Source organism: Marmota marmota, unplaced genomic scaffold (assembly GCF_001458135.2).
Source record: "Marmota marmota marmota unplaced genomic scaffold, marMar, whole genome shotgun sequence".
Lineage (NCBI taxonomy): Eukaryota > Metazoa > Chordata > Mammalia > Rodentia > Sciuridae > Marmota > Marmota marmota.
The window spans coordinates 20,931,116-20,946,749 of record NW_026000005.1 but is presented as its reverse complement, the minus strand read 5'-3'; the positions used below and the strand labels follow the sequence as shown (position 1 = coordinate 20,946,749).

Sequence of the window (15,634 nt, the reverse complement as noted above, 5' to 3'; positions counted from 1 at the left end):
ATTCATTACATTTGATTCAAGCAGATTATGAACTCCTATTTTTTACCCCCGTATACATATTGCAGATTCACATCGGTTACACATCCACTTTTTTACATATTGCCATACTAGTGTCTGTTGTATTCTGCTGCCCTTCCTATCCTCTACTATCCCCCTCCCCTCCCATCCTCTCTCTCTACCTCCTCCACTGTATAACCCTGAGGGTCTCCTTCTATTACCATGCAATTTCCCTTCTCTCTCCCTTTCCCTCCCACCTCTCATCCCTGTTAAATGTTGACAGAATGCATTTTGATACATCATATATAATGGAGTATAATTTCTCATTCTTCTGGTTGTACATGATGTAGTAGACAGATATTTTTAATGGTAGAAATTAATAAAAGCTTCTGAGTTTTTGCCAGAATTTGTGATGTTGGTTCAAAGATTTACCTTAGCAATCTGGTTCTTAAACACTTACATGGAGTCCTGTGAAATTTTTAAAAAACCAAAACTCTAAATTTTTGTAGATTTTCTTAAGGATATGAGGGTAGAAGTTTTGTTTTTTAATTTTGAAATAAGTTTGGATTTAAAATTCCAAATATAGTAAAGAGAACTCTTATATATTCTTCAACTATTAACATACTACTGTATTTACTAATTACATGTCCTTTTTTTATTCTGGACCATTTAATAAGTTGCAGATACAACATATTACCCCTTAGTATGTAAGTGTGTGTCTGCTAAAAGCAAGGACACTCTGGAGGACTTGCCTACATAATCACACTATGACCATCAGCATCAGGAAGTTGACTTGATGTAATACTGTTGTCTAATCGACAGAGCCCATAGATATTTTCCCAGTTCTCCGAATAATGTCCTTTAAAAGATGCATGGCATTTAGTAATTTAAACCAAGGAAGATTCTTTTGTTTTTTTTATTTCATAACCTTTATAGAATGTCCTCAATTTAATGCCATATTATTCTCAGTGCATCATATCAGGAGGCTACACAATGTCTATATATTACTTTATTCATGATATTAGTATTTTGTGCAGAGAGACTTTGAAATTAAATGTCCTGTTTCTCCTCAGACTTTCCATGCATGGTGTTAGCTCCATTGATTGTTCTCATCTGGTTTGGTTATTACTATTGTGATTGCCAAATGGTGATTTTCTAATTCCATTTTTCTACATTTTTTAATGACATTCTTTTGTAAGAGCTTTTCTACCCTATTTATTTATTCATTTGCTCCTTGAGTTATATCAATATGAATTCCTATTTTATTCAATGGATTATAAAATATTATTATTATGTATTTTCATATTTAAATTGTCCCAGAGATGGCCAGTGGGATTTCCTTCAAGCTTATATTTACTTTTTGTCCCAGCCCTGGAATTGGCCCTTTCTCCAAGGAGCTCTGATGACATTTTTACAGAGGAATGGTATTCTGAATGCAAGACTGGGTGCTGGGATACCCATTACCACTAGAGTATTTTTGCTTCTAGGCCCTCTCAGCAGATAAAGCTAGGAAATATTTTCTATTTCATACATATACCTAGACAATACATAGGTCTATTTTTCCACTCATATTTATATTTACATATGTATATATAATAAAAATCTCGAGTTCACATGATTGGCTTTAGTTCCATTTATTCTCAGCTCAAATTACTGAGCATGTCAACCATGCTACTTGAATCCTCATCTCTGACCAGGGGAAGAAATAACTTACTTAATTTCTTAATGATTTTTCTAATGTTACAAAAATTTATACATGTATGATATGGATAAGTTAGAAATTACAGAAAACAAAAAGTAATTGTTGCAGAGAATCACAGTTCTTGGCTTATGGTCTTTCAGACCTTTTTGTTTTTGTATATTTGCTCGTGTAATATTTTCTGTTTATCATAATTCCCATTGCTTTCTTATAAAAATATTTCATGAAAAGATAGTTGGTTCTTGTTCAAATGTTTTATTTCCACAGTGTCTCTTTTTATTCACCCTGAGTTTTAGCTTGTGACTATTTTCTTGTGTTTTCTTTTATTATAACACCAAAAATATAGGCTGCTTGAAAATCTGTTGATTAATTTAAGGGCCATGTTCACTTTAGGGAGCACATACTCTTTTTTTCAGGAATCTTTGGCAGCTGAGATTGAGGGGACCATGCGTAAAAAGTTGAGTTTGGATGAGGAATCGCTCTTTAAACAAAAGTAAGTACAGATCACAAGGTGATCTCAACTACTGGAATGGACATTAAACAGAAGCCACAGGTCTGGGGATGTTGCTCAGCCTAGTATGTGCAAGGCCCTGGGTTCAGCCACCAGCACTAAAGGGGAAAAAAGAAGCCACAATCCAAAGTGGTAACTGTTATGAAATTCAATAGTAAATCTTCTTACTATTCTTTTTTTTTCCTTCATTATACTGACTTAAGATAATTTTCTTGTTCTTAAAGTTTATTTTCTACTAAAAACTAAACAAAGAATTAAACTGAGAGTTCTAAGAACTAAAGTCTCTAAACTTTAGAAACTGTTCAGGGTGGCTTTATTTCTAATGAACTGTACATTCAAGACTCTGCTAAAGCACCCTAGTGGATGGCAGAGATAGTAACGAATGCTTCCTTTTTTGACAGAGCCCAGCAGAAACGGGTGTTTGATACTGTCAAGGTTGCAAATGACACACGGGGCCGCTCTGTCCCATTTCCAGCTCTGCTACCCATCCCAGGCTCAAACCGTTCAAGTGTCATCATGACAGCAAAACCTTTTGAGTCTGGTGTACAGCAAACAGAGGACAAAACACTCCCAAACCCAGGGAGCAACTCAGAGGAGGCTCCAGGGTAAGAAACAGATGACAGCAGTGATTCTGCATTTCTGTGGCATTGGCATACCAGATACATATACTGAGTATTCCAGCACTCCTCTATACTGTTCCATAAAGGTTCTATAACTCTCCATTCTCATTCAGTTTCGATGTCCTACATTATGTGTAGGATATTATCGATTTCAATCAATGTTTTTGAGTGAAAAGGTGTGTTCAAAACAGAGTTTGCATTTAACTTCAAAATTTTTCACTTCTTATAAGTCTAAATCTTCATGTTCAAAGTCGATTTGTTCGAATCAATTTGGTCAGTGTTATAAATGCATCAGATGACATTTTCTCCTATCCCATGTTTATAATCTCAAACACTTTGGTGCTTTGGATAAAGAATGAATTTAAGTACATATTGTGAAGCTCCAGGTTGCTTCTGATTTCTTACTTGTTTAAACTCAAATTATTTTCCTTCTTTTCATTAATTCAGTTCTTTAAATTACATATAATTAGAAGCTAAGCAGCTTTATTAGAAAAAGTCAACTGGAAACCTTTGAAACATGAGTATATGGCACTTTAGGAAAATCTTACCTAATGCAGAAATCTGTCACACAAGGTTTCATTTGTGTTGCTTGGTCTGTCATGAGCATGGTGTGTCCCTTGTTATATAGTTGTCTTAGGAGAAGCTCTGAAACAGATCTATGGGAATTCACACAGTTACTAAGCAAGTATAATCTTTCCTTTGATGTCATTTGTAAAATAATTTCTAATTTTCCAATGTTGAAAAGTTTAAAAAAAAATGTGCACCAGAGAACTATGAAAATTCAGTATTATACAAGTCTTATTATCTTTTAAATATTTTGCAACATTCACAGCCCAAAGGAAATTTTTTCATAATTTCATATTTTTAAACTGTTGTTTTTCAACTAATGACATGTCATTTAATGGATAGCATGTTCTCTTTTATCATATTACTTAAAATAATGATACCTCTTATAACCAATGGATAGATTCAGTAAAATGTGATATTTACTTTTCTGACTACCTGATATGAACATATAGATGGACATATCTATAGCTTCATAAATCAAACAGAAAAATTGACAAACACAACATAACAATAAAATATATGTTTTGCCTCTCTAAAGTAATTTGAAATATCTGTAAAAATGACATTTAGTAAGTATTGCTGGTGATTTGGATTTGTTGTTATTGTACTCCAGATATTCTATGACAATACCTCACTTTTAAAATCAGTCTCTTAAATGTTCACCCTTATAGGAAGGAGAGGTCATGACTTTATGATCTGATCAGTGAATTTGATTTTCCTGCAGAAGCTCTCAGTCGGTGAGCCAGCCAGAACCTTCAGAAGACAGTGATTTGGCTACAGCACTGCATCGCCTCAGCCTGCGTCGACAGAACTACTTAAGTGAGAAGCAGTTCTTTGCTGAAGAGTGGGAACGGAAGATCCGGGTTCTGGCTGACCAAAAAGAGGGGGTTAGTGGCTATGACACCCCCACAGAGAGCCTTGCATCTGTTTGCACCGACCAGTCAGAGATCACAGACCTCAACAGTGCCAGTTGCCTTCGAGGCTTTATGCCAGAAAAATTACAAATCGTCAAGCCCCTTGAAGGTAATAAGTCAGTAAGGGCTCTGTCCAAACTAGGCAGCATTTGGACTTTCCTTTCCCTGGACTTGAGATTCTGTTGTAACTATAAGAGCACTGTGTGTGGAAGATATATTTTCAAATCTCACTGTTTGGCTGATAGGGCATTACGTGTTTTGTGGAAAATTAGTAAATGAGATCAGCGTTCTCTAAGTCATCGTCCATCAGTTCTTTTCTGATATTTTTAATATAAATATGAGGGGGGAGGAGGAGGAATCTTTTCCTGTCCTTTGCTAAGGACTGTCATTAATAGCAGTTTCCATAGTATGAAAAACGAAAATGAACTGGAGATGATGCCTCATGTCCATCTTCCTATTCGAAAAAGAATTCTATATCCAGGAACAATAATTACTTTGGGGTTTGTATGCTTGCATTTTTTTTTTTAATTTCTGTTTCAGTTCAGTTTTTATTCTAAGGTAGTACGTGAATTCAAAATAAATTTCTTTGTTTTATGGGATATTGACAGTTCTCAAATGAGACTCTGCCATTATCATAACCATTATTATAAAAGAATTATGCATTAAACAAAATTTGGGGTAGTTAACCTATAAGGATCCCTCAACTCAAAGGTTCCACAACTTAGTTTGATGTAGGCATTTGTCAGAGTTGTCATTCTTAGGATGAAATGACTGTAGTGACATAATTAGATGCTGCATCTGGTGCAGGTGCTTGGGATGAGTGTTTACCAGGGACCCATACACTAGAACCAAGGGAATGTATCTTTTTTATCATTTTCATTTTCCTTTTCTTCCTGGGAACCCAGAGGAGAAAGAATCATGAGCAAGATGGGGAAGTACATAAAGAAATTACTGAAAATTCAACTTATCTCCCAACCTAGGAGCCTGGCTTTTGGCTTCCAAGTTTATAAGCCCTGTTCCAGGCCAGGGGAGTATTGATTTTTATCACCAGGGAAAACACAGCCCACCTCTCAGGTACATCCCATCCTTTTCCTCACTGCTTCAGCATCCTGATTCCCATTAAGAATGTCTTCTTGGATTTTTTCCCCTCCCCTTCTTTAAATATCCTTTTATAAAATTTATTTATTTATTATTTTGGAGGGGATACCGGGGATTGAACTCAGGGGCACCCAACCACTGAGCCACTCTCCCAGACCTATTTTGTATTTTATTTAGAGCCAGGGTCTCACTGAGTTGCTTAGTGCCTTGCTTTTGCCGAGGCTGGCTTTGAACTTTCAATCCTACCTCAGCCTCCCAAGCCGCAGGAATTACAGGAGTGTGCCACCATACCCTGCTAATTGTCCTTTTTAAAGTTGACTTTTGAAATCGGTTATTACACCCCCAATGTCTTATCAGTCTTTCACAGAGAATTTTAATTTGCCAAGCTTATTAACAAAATATTAAGATCAATAAGTAGTTTTATTACTATCATTATTGCTATTGCACACATAATTTTAACTTCTGTTCAAGATTTAAGATGCCTCTCTTTTCCCTTGGCTTGTACATTCAGGATCACAAACTCTACATCACTGGCAGCAGCTTGCTCAACCAAACTTGGGAACTATTCTTGATCCACGACCAGGTGTCATTACTAAAGGCTTTACCCAGTTGCCCAAAGGTGCCATCTATCACATCTCGGATTTAGAGGAGGATGAAGAGGAGGGCATCACTTTTCAGGTTCAGCAGCCTCTTCACATGGAGCAGAAACCTACAGTATCCAAACCAGTAACAGGGATCTTCCTACCACCCATTTCTTCAACAGTTGGACCAGTTGCAGGTAAGAAGAGTGCTTGGTTGAACATGGCCTAGTAACCAGTAGCTTTTTGCATTCTGACTGATCAACTGGCTTCCTCTGCTCAAATCTCACTGGAATGTATTCAGTATTGGATTTAAGATAATGCCTATCTGTGGCACTAGTGACATTCTAATTCTCTCTACTTTATCTCAGCCATGCCTTCATGGATTGGTCAGAGATAGATCAATTCAGTCAGTTTGCAAAAGGTTTGCATACCTTTTGGTCTCAGTATCTGTTAAAAATTTTTGAGAATTCAAGACAGAGTTTCTATGAAGGTTGTGTTACATCAATTGATATTTGCTGTTAGAAAACAACTGGCAGAAGTAAGAGTTTTTTTAATATTTTTTAAAAATATTAAATCACTGTTACACAAATACTATGCTTTATTTTTTAAAAAAAAGTCTTTTTTTTAAGAAGTAATAAAAATTGTTTTGTTTTTTTTTTAACAGTTTTACAAGTCTTTAGATTCTGACTTAACAGAAGGTAGCAGAATTCTCATTATCAGTATCTACATTCAGTCTTTCACAGTATGTTGTTTTGGTTGAGCAATACAAAAAAATTGCAGCCTCACATAAACATGTAGAAGTTGAAAAAGGAAAGAGTATTTTAATAGTCTTTTCAGGTGTTTATTGATATTCTTCAATATTATAACCAAAACTTGGTCCATGGTAGTTTCTTGAACATTTATAGCAATGTAGATTCTGAAATTCTATCAATGAATTTTCATACTTTGTTACATAAAACGGATTGGTCCTGTATTTTTAACTTATTTACTCAGGCACAGTTTTGAAACATGTATTGGTCATTAATAAAATACTGGTTTAGTGAGTTATGCAGATCTTCTAATGGTTGAAACATTTCATTATTTTATATTGAAATTGTATTAATATCACCACCTATCCCAAAAGAAAATTCTTAAATATTAGGAAACTTTCAAGCTCTCTAGTGGTAGATACGAGTTTTCCAAAACTCTGATTTTTATTTGAAACCTACAATTTTGTCAATGGCAGAAAATATTATTGTTATTTCTTTTGAAGGAGTAGGTTCATTTCATTCGTTTTGGAGAAAAATGCCTGCCAGATACCCAAGACTGACTAACTATAGCTTGCCTCTTATTCTTTCAAGTAAAAATGTGGCTTCCTGGCAAAATTTCAACTCATCTGCACAAATGCTTTTTCTTCTAGATAATCATTACCTTGATGTGCAACAGAAGTACTAACGCATACTTCATTTTATTGCATGGCATTAAGATTTATGGGCCAAGATTCAAGATTTAGTAAAGAATTTTTACTAAATTCATCAAGGGCATTCTTAGCTAAATCTGGCTTTTTTTTTTTTTTTTTTCCTGTTACTATGAGTGCATGAGAATGAAAAATACAAGTATAGTTTGGAGACATTGCCTTGGTTTGTACTAAAGAGCCAGCAATTTTACCCATCAAAAAGAAAAATTCCCTATCATAGCATAACTGTAAAAGCAGCTTTGACCACACTTTGAAAATCACAGAAGTAATTTAGATGACTAGATGTTGATTTTTTTAATGTATTTTTTCAGAATGTATTTTTCTCTCATTGCTAAACTATTTTTATGCCTTTTTATTTACAGTTTTAAAGTTTTGAAGGATTAAGCTAAATACTAATCAGTTAATACTTGTGCATGCAATCTTTTTATTTTATTTCCATATTTGGGGATTTTTACTACAAAAGGCAGATGATAAATGCTTTAATATTAATAAATAATGATGAGCTTCTTATAATATTAACCTAGTCTTTCAATTTTGTGTTTGGCTCCCTGAAAATCTCATTTCAGTTTCAACCTCAAACCCAGGAAAGTGTCTGTCATGCACGAACTCGACATTCACCTTCACCACCTGTAGGATATTACATCCCTCTGATATCACTCAGGTTACCCCTAGGTAAGAGGGCCTGGGAAATCTGGCGCCTCACATAAATTTCTTTATAAAATTACCTTCATTTTAATTCCCAGAATTTTAAGTAATGTTCTGTATAATTTGTCTTTAGTCTATTTTCACATTTTATTTTCTCATTTGATCATTTTAACTCTTAATTTTTTTTTTTTTTTTTTTTTGTGGTACTGGGGATTGAACCCAGGGCCTTGTGCATGCAAGGCAAGCACTCTACCAACTGAGCTATATCCCCAGCCCCATTTTAACTCTTTGAAGTAGACAGGATAAGTGAGTATATATTGTTTAAAATGAAGAAACTGGGACATTGAAAGTTGAAGTGACTGGTCCAAGGGCAGACAGCTAGTAAATGACCCAGCCAAGGCTATATCCAGAGTTAGCCACACTGCAGAATTTGAAGGACCAGTGCCCTGCACAATACCACCTTCACTTCTGACACCACCTATAAAGTTCAAGGGGTTTCCACAACTCTGTCAAGTTTATTAATTTGTTAGGACTCACAGAAAGCTGTTTTACTTGTTTTATTACAAAGAAAGAACATAGGTTAAAATTATCTAAATAAAGAAATGTATAGGGCAGAGTCTGTGGGGTTTCTACACATGAAGAATCTCTTGTCATTACTCTCCTGGCATCAATGGGTAACAGTGTGTGACTCAAGCCTCAGTGTCCAGAGTTTTACTGGTGCTTCATTGTGTCAGCATAATTGGTTGATTTCCCACATGGTTGAATTCAGCCTCCAGTACAACTGATATTGTATGACCCAAAGCTTCAAGCCTAAATCACACTGTTGGTCATTCTGGCATGGCCAGTCTTCACCCTAAGACTATTTGGTGTAGCCAGACCCATCATAAGATCTGTGACTAGCTCCCACTCTAACCAAAGACATTCCTATAGACTGCTTCCCAAAAGAGCTGAAGACAAAGACCAGACCTCTCTGGGCAAAGCCAAATTATTTATTGCACAAGCTTCTCTTGGATGTTGTTTCCATCCTGCCAATTCCCAAAAGAGTCTGTGGTAGCTTTCAGAGACCCATTGACTATTGTAGGGATATTGTTAACTAGAAGTAAAAAAGAAAGAAGATGTAAAACGGAATCAAGGATACAAAATGGGTACAGGAATAAAACCTAGTGCACAAAATGTACCATAAAGTCTCATCTACTAGATAAGGTGATCCATGCATTTGAGTCTTACTTTCTAGCTTCCAGTGTGCAGGGAAATAAGATTATGATTTATAATATCTATAAGATAGAAATAAATCAATTGTTTATGGAAGCATTTAAATGATATCCAGTAATGATTCCAATCTACAGTGTTCTTACAATCACCAAGATAATTTTTATAAAATTCGTTCTTGAAGGGACTTTTAATTGAAATATATAATTTGGGAAAGGACAGGCAAATCTACAGTAAGATAAGATTATTAAGTGTAGAGATGGCATAGAGAATATGGACTGCACCAGATCAGAGGTTCTCAGTTGGATTAATTTGACCAAGGAAGGAGTCAAACTTGCTTGACTAGCTTCTATACGAGTTGGTGCTACAAAAATTTGCATTTTTTTCCTAATCTTTAAAAATATTGAAATTGTGATACACTGAGCATTTTGTAATAAAGTGAAAGTTTATTAAATACTGATAACATTTGTTCAGGAGAAAATTAGCTAAAGAACTCTCCATTCTGTCACCATTTCCTTAAGTACATGATTTCTTATTTAGTTTTTCTTCTTAACTGAGCATAAAATAAGAAGAAAGAGTCTAATGGTTGCCAAATTTTTAATTATTTCTAACTTCCCAAAAACACATGTTCTAAGTTAATGTACTGAAAAATTTATTTCTCAAGTATTCATGTATTACTACTGTTTGGAATTAACATTTCTTGGAAAATGGGAATTGAATAGTCAGAGGTTTGTTATTTCTCAGTGATATAAAACTGAAAATTTGCTAGGCACAGTGGTACATACCTATAATCCCAGCTCCTTGGGGAGGCTGAGGCAGGAGTATCCTAAGTTCAAGGCCAGCCTTTGCAACTTAGTGATACCCTGTCTCAAACTAAAAAATAAAAAAGACGGGATGTAGCCCAGTAGTAGAATGCCCTTGGGTTCAATCACCAGTACAAAAAAAAAATTAAACACCAGTTTGGGATTGCTGTTTTATTCTTAAATACTCTCTTCCTGCTTCTTTCTTTGAGCTCTGGATTCCCTTCGGTATCCTGTGGAAGTAGTGGGAATAGTTCATCGAACACAGCTATGAATTCTCCTGCCATGTCCTATAGACTCAGCATTGGTGAATCCATCACAAACCGACGAGATTCTACTGTAACCTTCAGTAGCACCATGAGCTTGGCCAAACTTCTACAGGAGCGTGGCATCTCTGCTAAAGTGTACCACAGCCCAATTTCAGAGAACCCCCTTCTCACGCCTCTTCCAAAAGCCCTTGCTATCCCTTCCACACCTCCAAATTCCCCATCTCATTCACCATGCCCCTCTCCCTTGCCCTTTGAGACCCGAGTGCATCTCTCTGAAAATTTTTTGGCCTCCCGTCCAGCTGAAACATTCCTCCAGGAAATGTATGGCTTGAGACCTTCCCGGAACCCTCCTGATGTTGGCCAGTTGAAGATGAACCTAGTGGATAGGCTGAAGCGACTAGGGATAGCCAGAGTCGTCAAGACCCCTGACAGCCAGGAGAATGGAAAAAGCCAAGAGGCAGAAATCAGCCTACAAAAACCAGACACTGCTGTTTATTTAAATTCCGGTAGCAGCTTAATGGGTGGACTGAGAAGGAATCAGAGTCTTCCAGTCATGATGGGTAGCTTTGGTGTCCCTGTTTGCACATCCTCACCCAAAATGAGTATCCTGAAGGAGGACTGAAACTCATCATTAACTGAACCCTTGTACAGATTAGCACATGAAGGATTGATATGCACTGATACAAGCAATCTAGTCTGACTTGAGAGAAAAGGAATGTTGCAGAAGGGTTGCGAATGTGGAGAGGGCAGTGGAGGTGTGGAAACAAGATTGGGCTGAGGTCCCTGTGGATGAAGTCTGGTAAATTGAAAGTAGAAACGAATTGAGCCATGAGTGTTTGGAGAAAGAAAAGAAAGGTTTAACAATCTTTTAATTGAGTTTTCTTGTCTTGAAAATAGAGAATGAATAGAAATTCAGTAGTATTAGAACACACCAGAAAACTGAACTTGCTGATACCTTTACTTCTGATGAGCATAGCAGGATGGGAAGAGAAAAAGAGCAACTTTGACGGTCACTCAGAGAAAGCTCTTCCAAAAGATTGGTGTGGTGATTTCAGTCTGTTACTTGGATGGTAGCGAGATGCTCAAATGTTACTCTGCTAATGTCTGGTTAAATCATGCATCCATCTAATGGTGTGCTCATAGCATTCGCAAAACAAGGAATTTTATCTTTTTAGTTAGATCATAAGTTGAGACTCCTTTTTTCCTGTTTTCAGGCCTTTGAGCCACTGTGAGCTCAAACGCCATCCAAATTCCTTCATATTAAATTATTGAAAGCTCATTTCTAAATTTGTATTTTTATACAATATCCAAACAAAAAAAAAAGTGGGTAGGGGTTGGGAGGGATTTTCTTTAAGAAGGAAAATATGGGTTAAGTTGGAACCAAGGAAACTTGTTTTTAGAATATTTTTGTTGGATAATACAGTGGCCAGGAAAGACAAACATCAAGTGCATGTCTTTCAAATTTTCTTGGAGGCTAGAAGGGGTTAAACCAAAAGTGCAATCAATAGGAATTAGGTTATGTTGTATATTTATATGCGTAAAAATTTTTTTGTAAGGAAAGTTGACCACAACTTTTTCCAAAGTGCGCTATGCATATTTTTCATGAAAGATGATGTGTATTTGCACAAAAATTCTCAGGCACATTAAATTATTATAAACTGAAGTAAAACCCAGGTGCTTGCTTTGAGAGTGTATTTTGTTGTTGTTGTTGTTGGGTTTTTTTCCCTAATAAAACATACCTGCCTCATACTTAGTATCCATAGAATTAGAGGACAAACTTTATCATGGAAAAGTTAAGCTTCTTTTCTCTGGGGTTCTTTTTTGACAAACTGAAATAGTAAAGTGAGACCATGAGATTAGGTTTCAGTATTCAGCTGTATGATGAAAGCCTGTGAATTGGGAAGAAGTCTTTCTGTTTTGTGAGTGTTGCTGATCAGGGTCTGTCCCTCGTCAGGTGGCATGGCTTTGTATGACTGGGGCTGGAATATCATTACATGAAAAATATGATAGGGAGAAGGTGGGGGAGGAGACTTATTACTTTGTTCATGAAAACAGGAGATGTTATCAATTGATCTTTCTGGTGCTTAATTTGCAATTGCTTTGTTGCTTTGTCCTGAATTAACTGAAAGACAATTTTCTAAAGAGATCTCAACTCCGTCTCCTGTGGTACCACTAGTACACCTATTCCCAGGCCAGGGATGGTCCTTCCTCTCTCCTTTTGAGGTGCCTCCCCTATATAAAGAGCTACAAGCTCCAAAGAATTAAAAAACCAACATGCATACACAGTGGTAAGATTGTATGAGTTTTTCATAATTTTTAGAATCTTTTAATAAAACTTTTCTAAATAAATTCCTCAAAAACAAAGGGTGGAGAGAGAACTCTTCCCATTCTTTCCCCTTCGCTCAGCCGTGCTGATGTCAGCAAGCATACACGCACACAATCAGAAAGGATTCCAGGCAAGTAAGTAAGGCATTAGAACAGAATTGTTGAATTTCCTAAATATTCCAACTCACTTTTTTAAAAATGGCATTTGAATTTCTACTCTGTAAAGTAGCTCTGGGGTGCTTACTTTAGCCAACTCTTAAAGCTTTTTATTTGTTTCCTAAAAAAGTAATCTTCCTGTTTCCTGGACATTTATAATTTCAAAGCAACATCAGGAAGTAGGAAAACATAAGGTTAGGAAGTAATAAAGAATGTTAAATTACCAGATTTATATGCATATTATATAAATCCCTTTAAATTATGCTATATTTTGTAGTGTTCTGCGTTGAGCATAATTTTTTATAATCAATGCCTAAATGATCACTGGAAGCAGAGTGGGTGTATTAGCAATCAAATAAGAACATCTGATTAAAGAAAACCAGACCTGGGTTTTTGAAAATTCAATTGATACTGATGTCATCGGAAACCATAATTATATGCTGGTGCATGCTTGTCTCTAGAAATGTATCCTATCTTAAAACTGGGTTTTGCTATTTTTGAAGTTTCCACTAAAATCATTTTTGGTACAGCCTGAGAATCTGCAAAGTATAGTAAGAACTAGAGCCTCACAGCAAGTTCTTCCTCAGTTTATCTTATATGCTTTGGTTCTATTTGTGGTTTTTTTCCTCTGGTGTTAGCTGTATCTGTAATTTCGTGCTAGTTTAGGAAATCCCAATCTTTTTTTTTCCCTCCAACAATGTTTTCAGTGATTAATACCTCAGGTATTTCTGAGTATCCTGTTATCTAGTAGGAGAGATAACTTTCTTGAGCTCAGAATTAAAAGTTCTCCTGAATTAGGAAGATCCCAAATCTTAAGTAAATAGCTGAAGGCATGGATCTTTAGGGAGAAGTTAATGATTATTGTTAAAAGTCATTTTTTTAAACATTTTTGTGCTGTATGCTCTTGATTTGACATAAATGGTCAGACTTTGGCAAGAGAGGAAATAAATTAGAGACGCACAACAGAAACCTATTCTCTTTTATAAAAGGTATATTTTGCACAGTATTCAAAGTTTGTTTTTTTCTGACCGTTCTAGTACATAGTTAGTAGTAGGTGGTTCTAACATCTTTGGACATCTGGAACTAGGGCTGTCAGTATTTAGTGTGCTGTCCCTTGCACAGGGATCTGTTCTCTATGTGTACAACAGCAACAGCACAGTGTTGTAACTGAGCTGTTGCATCACAGAGCACAGACCCCTGGGAGTAGGCACAAGTACCCTCTGTTTGGGACAGCCAGAGAAATACCATTTTGTGATGTCTGGGATTTGACTTTGTCAAACAACTCTTTGTGCACCTTCCTTTGCTTTGTAAAATGTAAATCAGATAATAAACATGAGAAGCTTCTTAAATTTTCCTTTGTCTCCCTGTGTTTTGTCCCAGGTCTTGCTCAGATGAGCCTGCACTGTCTCTTCTATGTTGTTTTTAGTTGGAAAACAACATCTACTTGTTGAGCCAACACACAAAACAGACCAGTAACACAGTCAAGTAGTAAACAGATTTTATTGTATGTCACACATACTTTTTTAGAAGTAGTGTCTCTCTATCCCATATTTCCTTAGCAAAGTAATAGTAGTAATAAACTCTAATGACTGGAGATGCAGCTCAGTGTAGAGCACTTGCGTAGTGTGCCTGAGGCCCTGGGTTGAATCCCCACCACTGCCCAAAAAAATAAAAATAAAATCTGAAGTCATTGATATGCAGATATTAAGTTTGAGAAGATTCAGAAGTGTGAAATAATTCTTTTCCACAATTTTCTCTTGAGATTCTTAACCAGTTAGAAATGGTTTCCAAGAAACTAAATTTAAATACTCTTGGCCTCTAAAGAAAAGGTCCTTCTATATTCTCATCTCCTTCACAATTTCTGTATTTTTAGGACTGGGGTTGTGGCTCAGTGGTAGAGCACTTGCCTAGCATGCATGAGGCACGGTTTTGAGCCTCAGCACCACATAAAGATAAATAAATATGCTATTTTCTCCATCTACAACTAAAAATATATATATACATATATTTTTAAAATTCGGTATTTTTAAAGACTCATCCATATAGAATTTTGGACAATTTTGTGAGGAATAAATTCAATATAAGACTCTTCTTTGAGGGGCTGGGGTTGTGGCTCAGCGATACAGCGCTTTGTCTAACATGTGTGAGGCGCTGGGTTCAATCCTCAGCATCACATAAAAAAATAAAAGCATTGTGTCCAACTATAACTAAAAAATATTTTTTAAAAAAGACTCTTCTTTTGATATGAAATTCAGTAACACTCTTAGCATCTTTAATAATGTGTCTTTTTTTCATAAATGAATATCAGTAGATTAAGTCCAGAGACCTTTTGATGGGGGTAAAGATTTGGGACTTTGCTCATTTTCTTTTCTGTATATTAAGTTGGAATTATGCTGCTATCAAGTTTTGTGTGTCTTTTTTTCATTGGCTTATAAAATTAAGGGTCAGAGTGCCACAGAACTTTCACATGAACAAAAGATGCCAAAGTACAACAGCTGGTTGGCAAGCATTGTCCACAATAGCATAAAGTGGTTTTGTTCTTTATTTTAAGAAAGTGTAAGTATGCATAAAATGATATTAGAAGTTAGTGAAAAATATATTACCTGAATATATAAAAATCAAAGTATTATTTCACAAAAGTTAACTTTCTTACCTCCTCAGCAAAACACTAAGTGATTAAAAAGCAAGATTTTCACGTCACATGCAAACAATCTCATATAGCCTCTTATATGGCTATTTTTGCCATCACATAATCTTCTTCTTTTTTTTTTTTTTTTTTTTTTTTTT

General features: G+C 35.8%; 1 protein-coding gene and 1 non-coding gene across 8 annotated transcripts in view; one reads left to right on the top strand and one right to left on the bottom strand.

Moving 5' to 3' along the window:
* Trak2 (trafficking kinesin protein 2) overlaps positions 1-14,196 on the top strand; it is a 60,141-nt gene extending 45,945 nt beyond the window's left edge. For 6 of the 7 annotated variants that reach the window (XM_048808307.1, XM_048808305.1, XM_048808308.1 and 3 more), the window contains 6 exons: positions 2,113-2,189; positions 2,609-2,812; positions 4,119-4,417; positions 5,918-6,184; positions 8,010-8,115; positions 10,310-14,196. In XM_048808307.1, coding sequence (XP_048664264.1) covers positions 2,113-2,189; positions 2,609-2,812; positions 4,119-4,417; positions 5,918-6,184; positions 8,010-8,115; positions 10,310-10,988 — 1,632 coding nt within the window. In that variant the 3' untranslated portion in view covers positions 10,989-14,196. The remainder of the gene's footprint in view (positions 1-2,112; positions 2,190-2,608; positions 2,813-4,118; positions 4,418-5,917; positions 6,185-8,009; positions 8,116-10,309) is intronic. The other variant, XM_048808310.1, reaches the window with a different exon arrangement.
* Positions 8,287-8,360, bottom strand: Trnaa-ugc. Its single transcript has one exon. It is a non-coding gene; the product is annotated as a tRNA-Ala (tRNA).
* Positions 14,197-15,634: the final 1,438 nt, after the last annotated feature.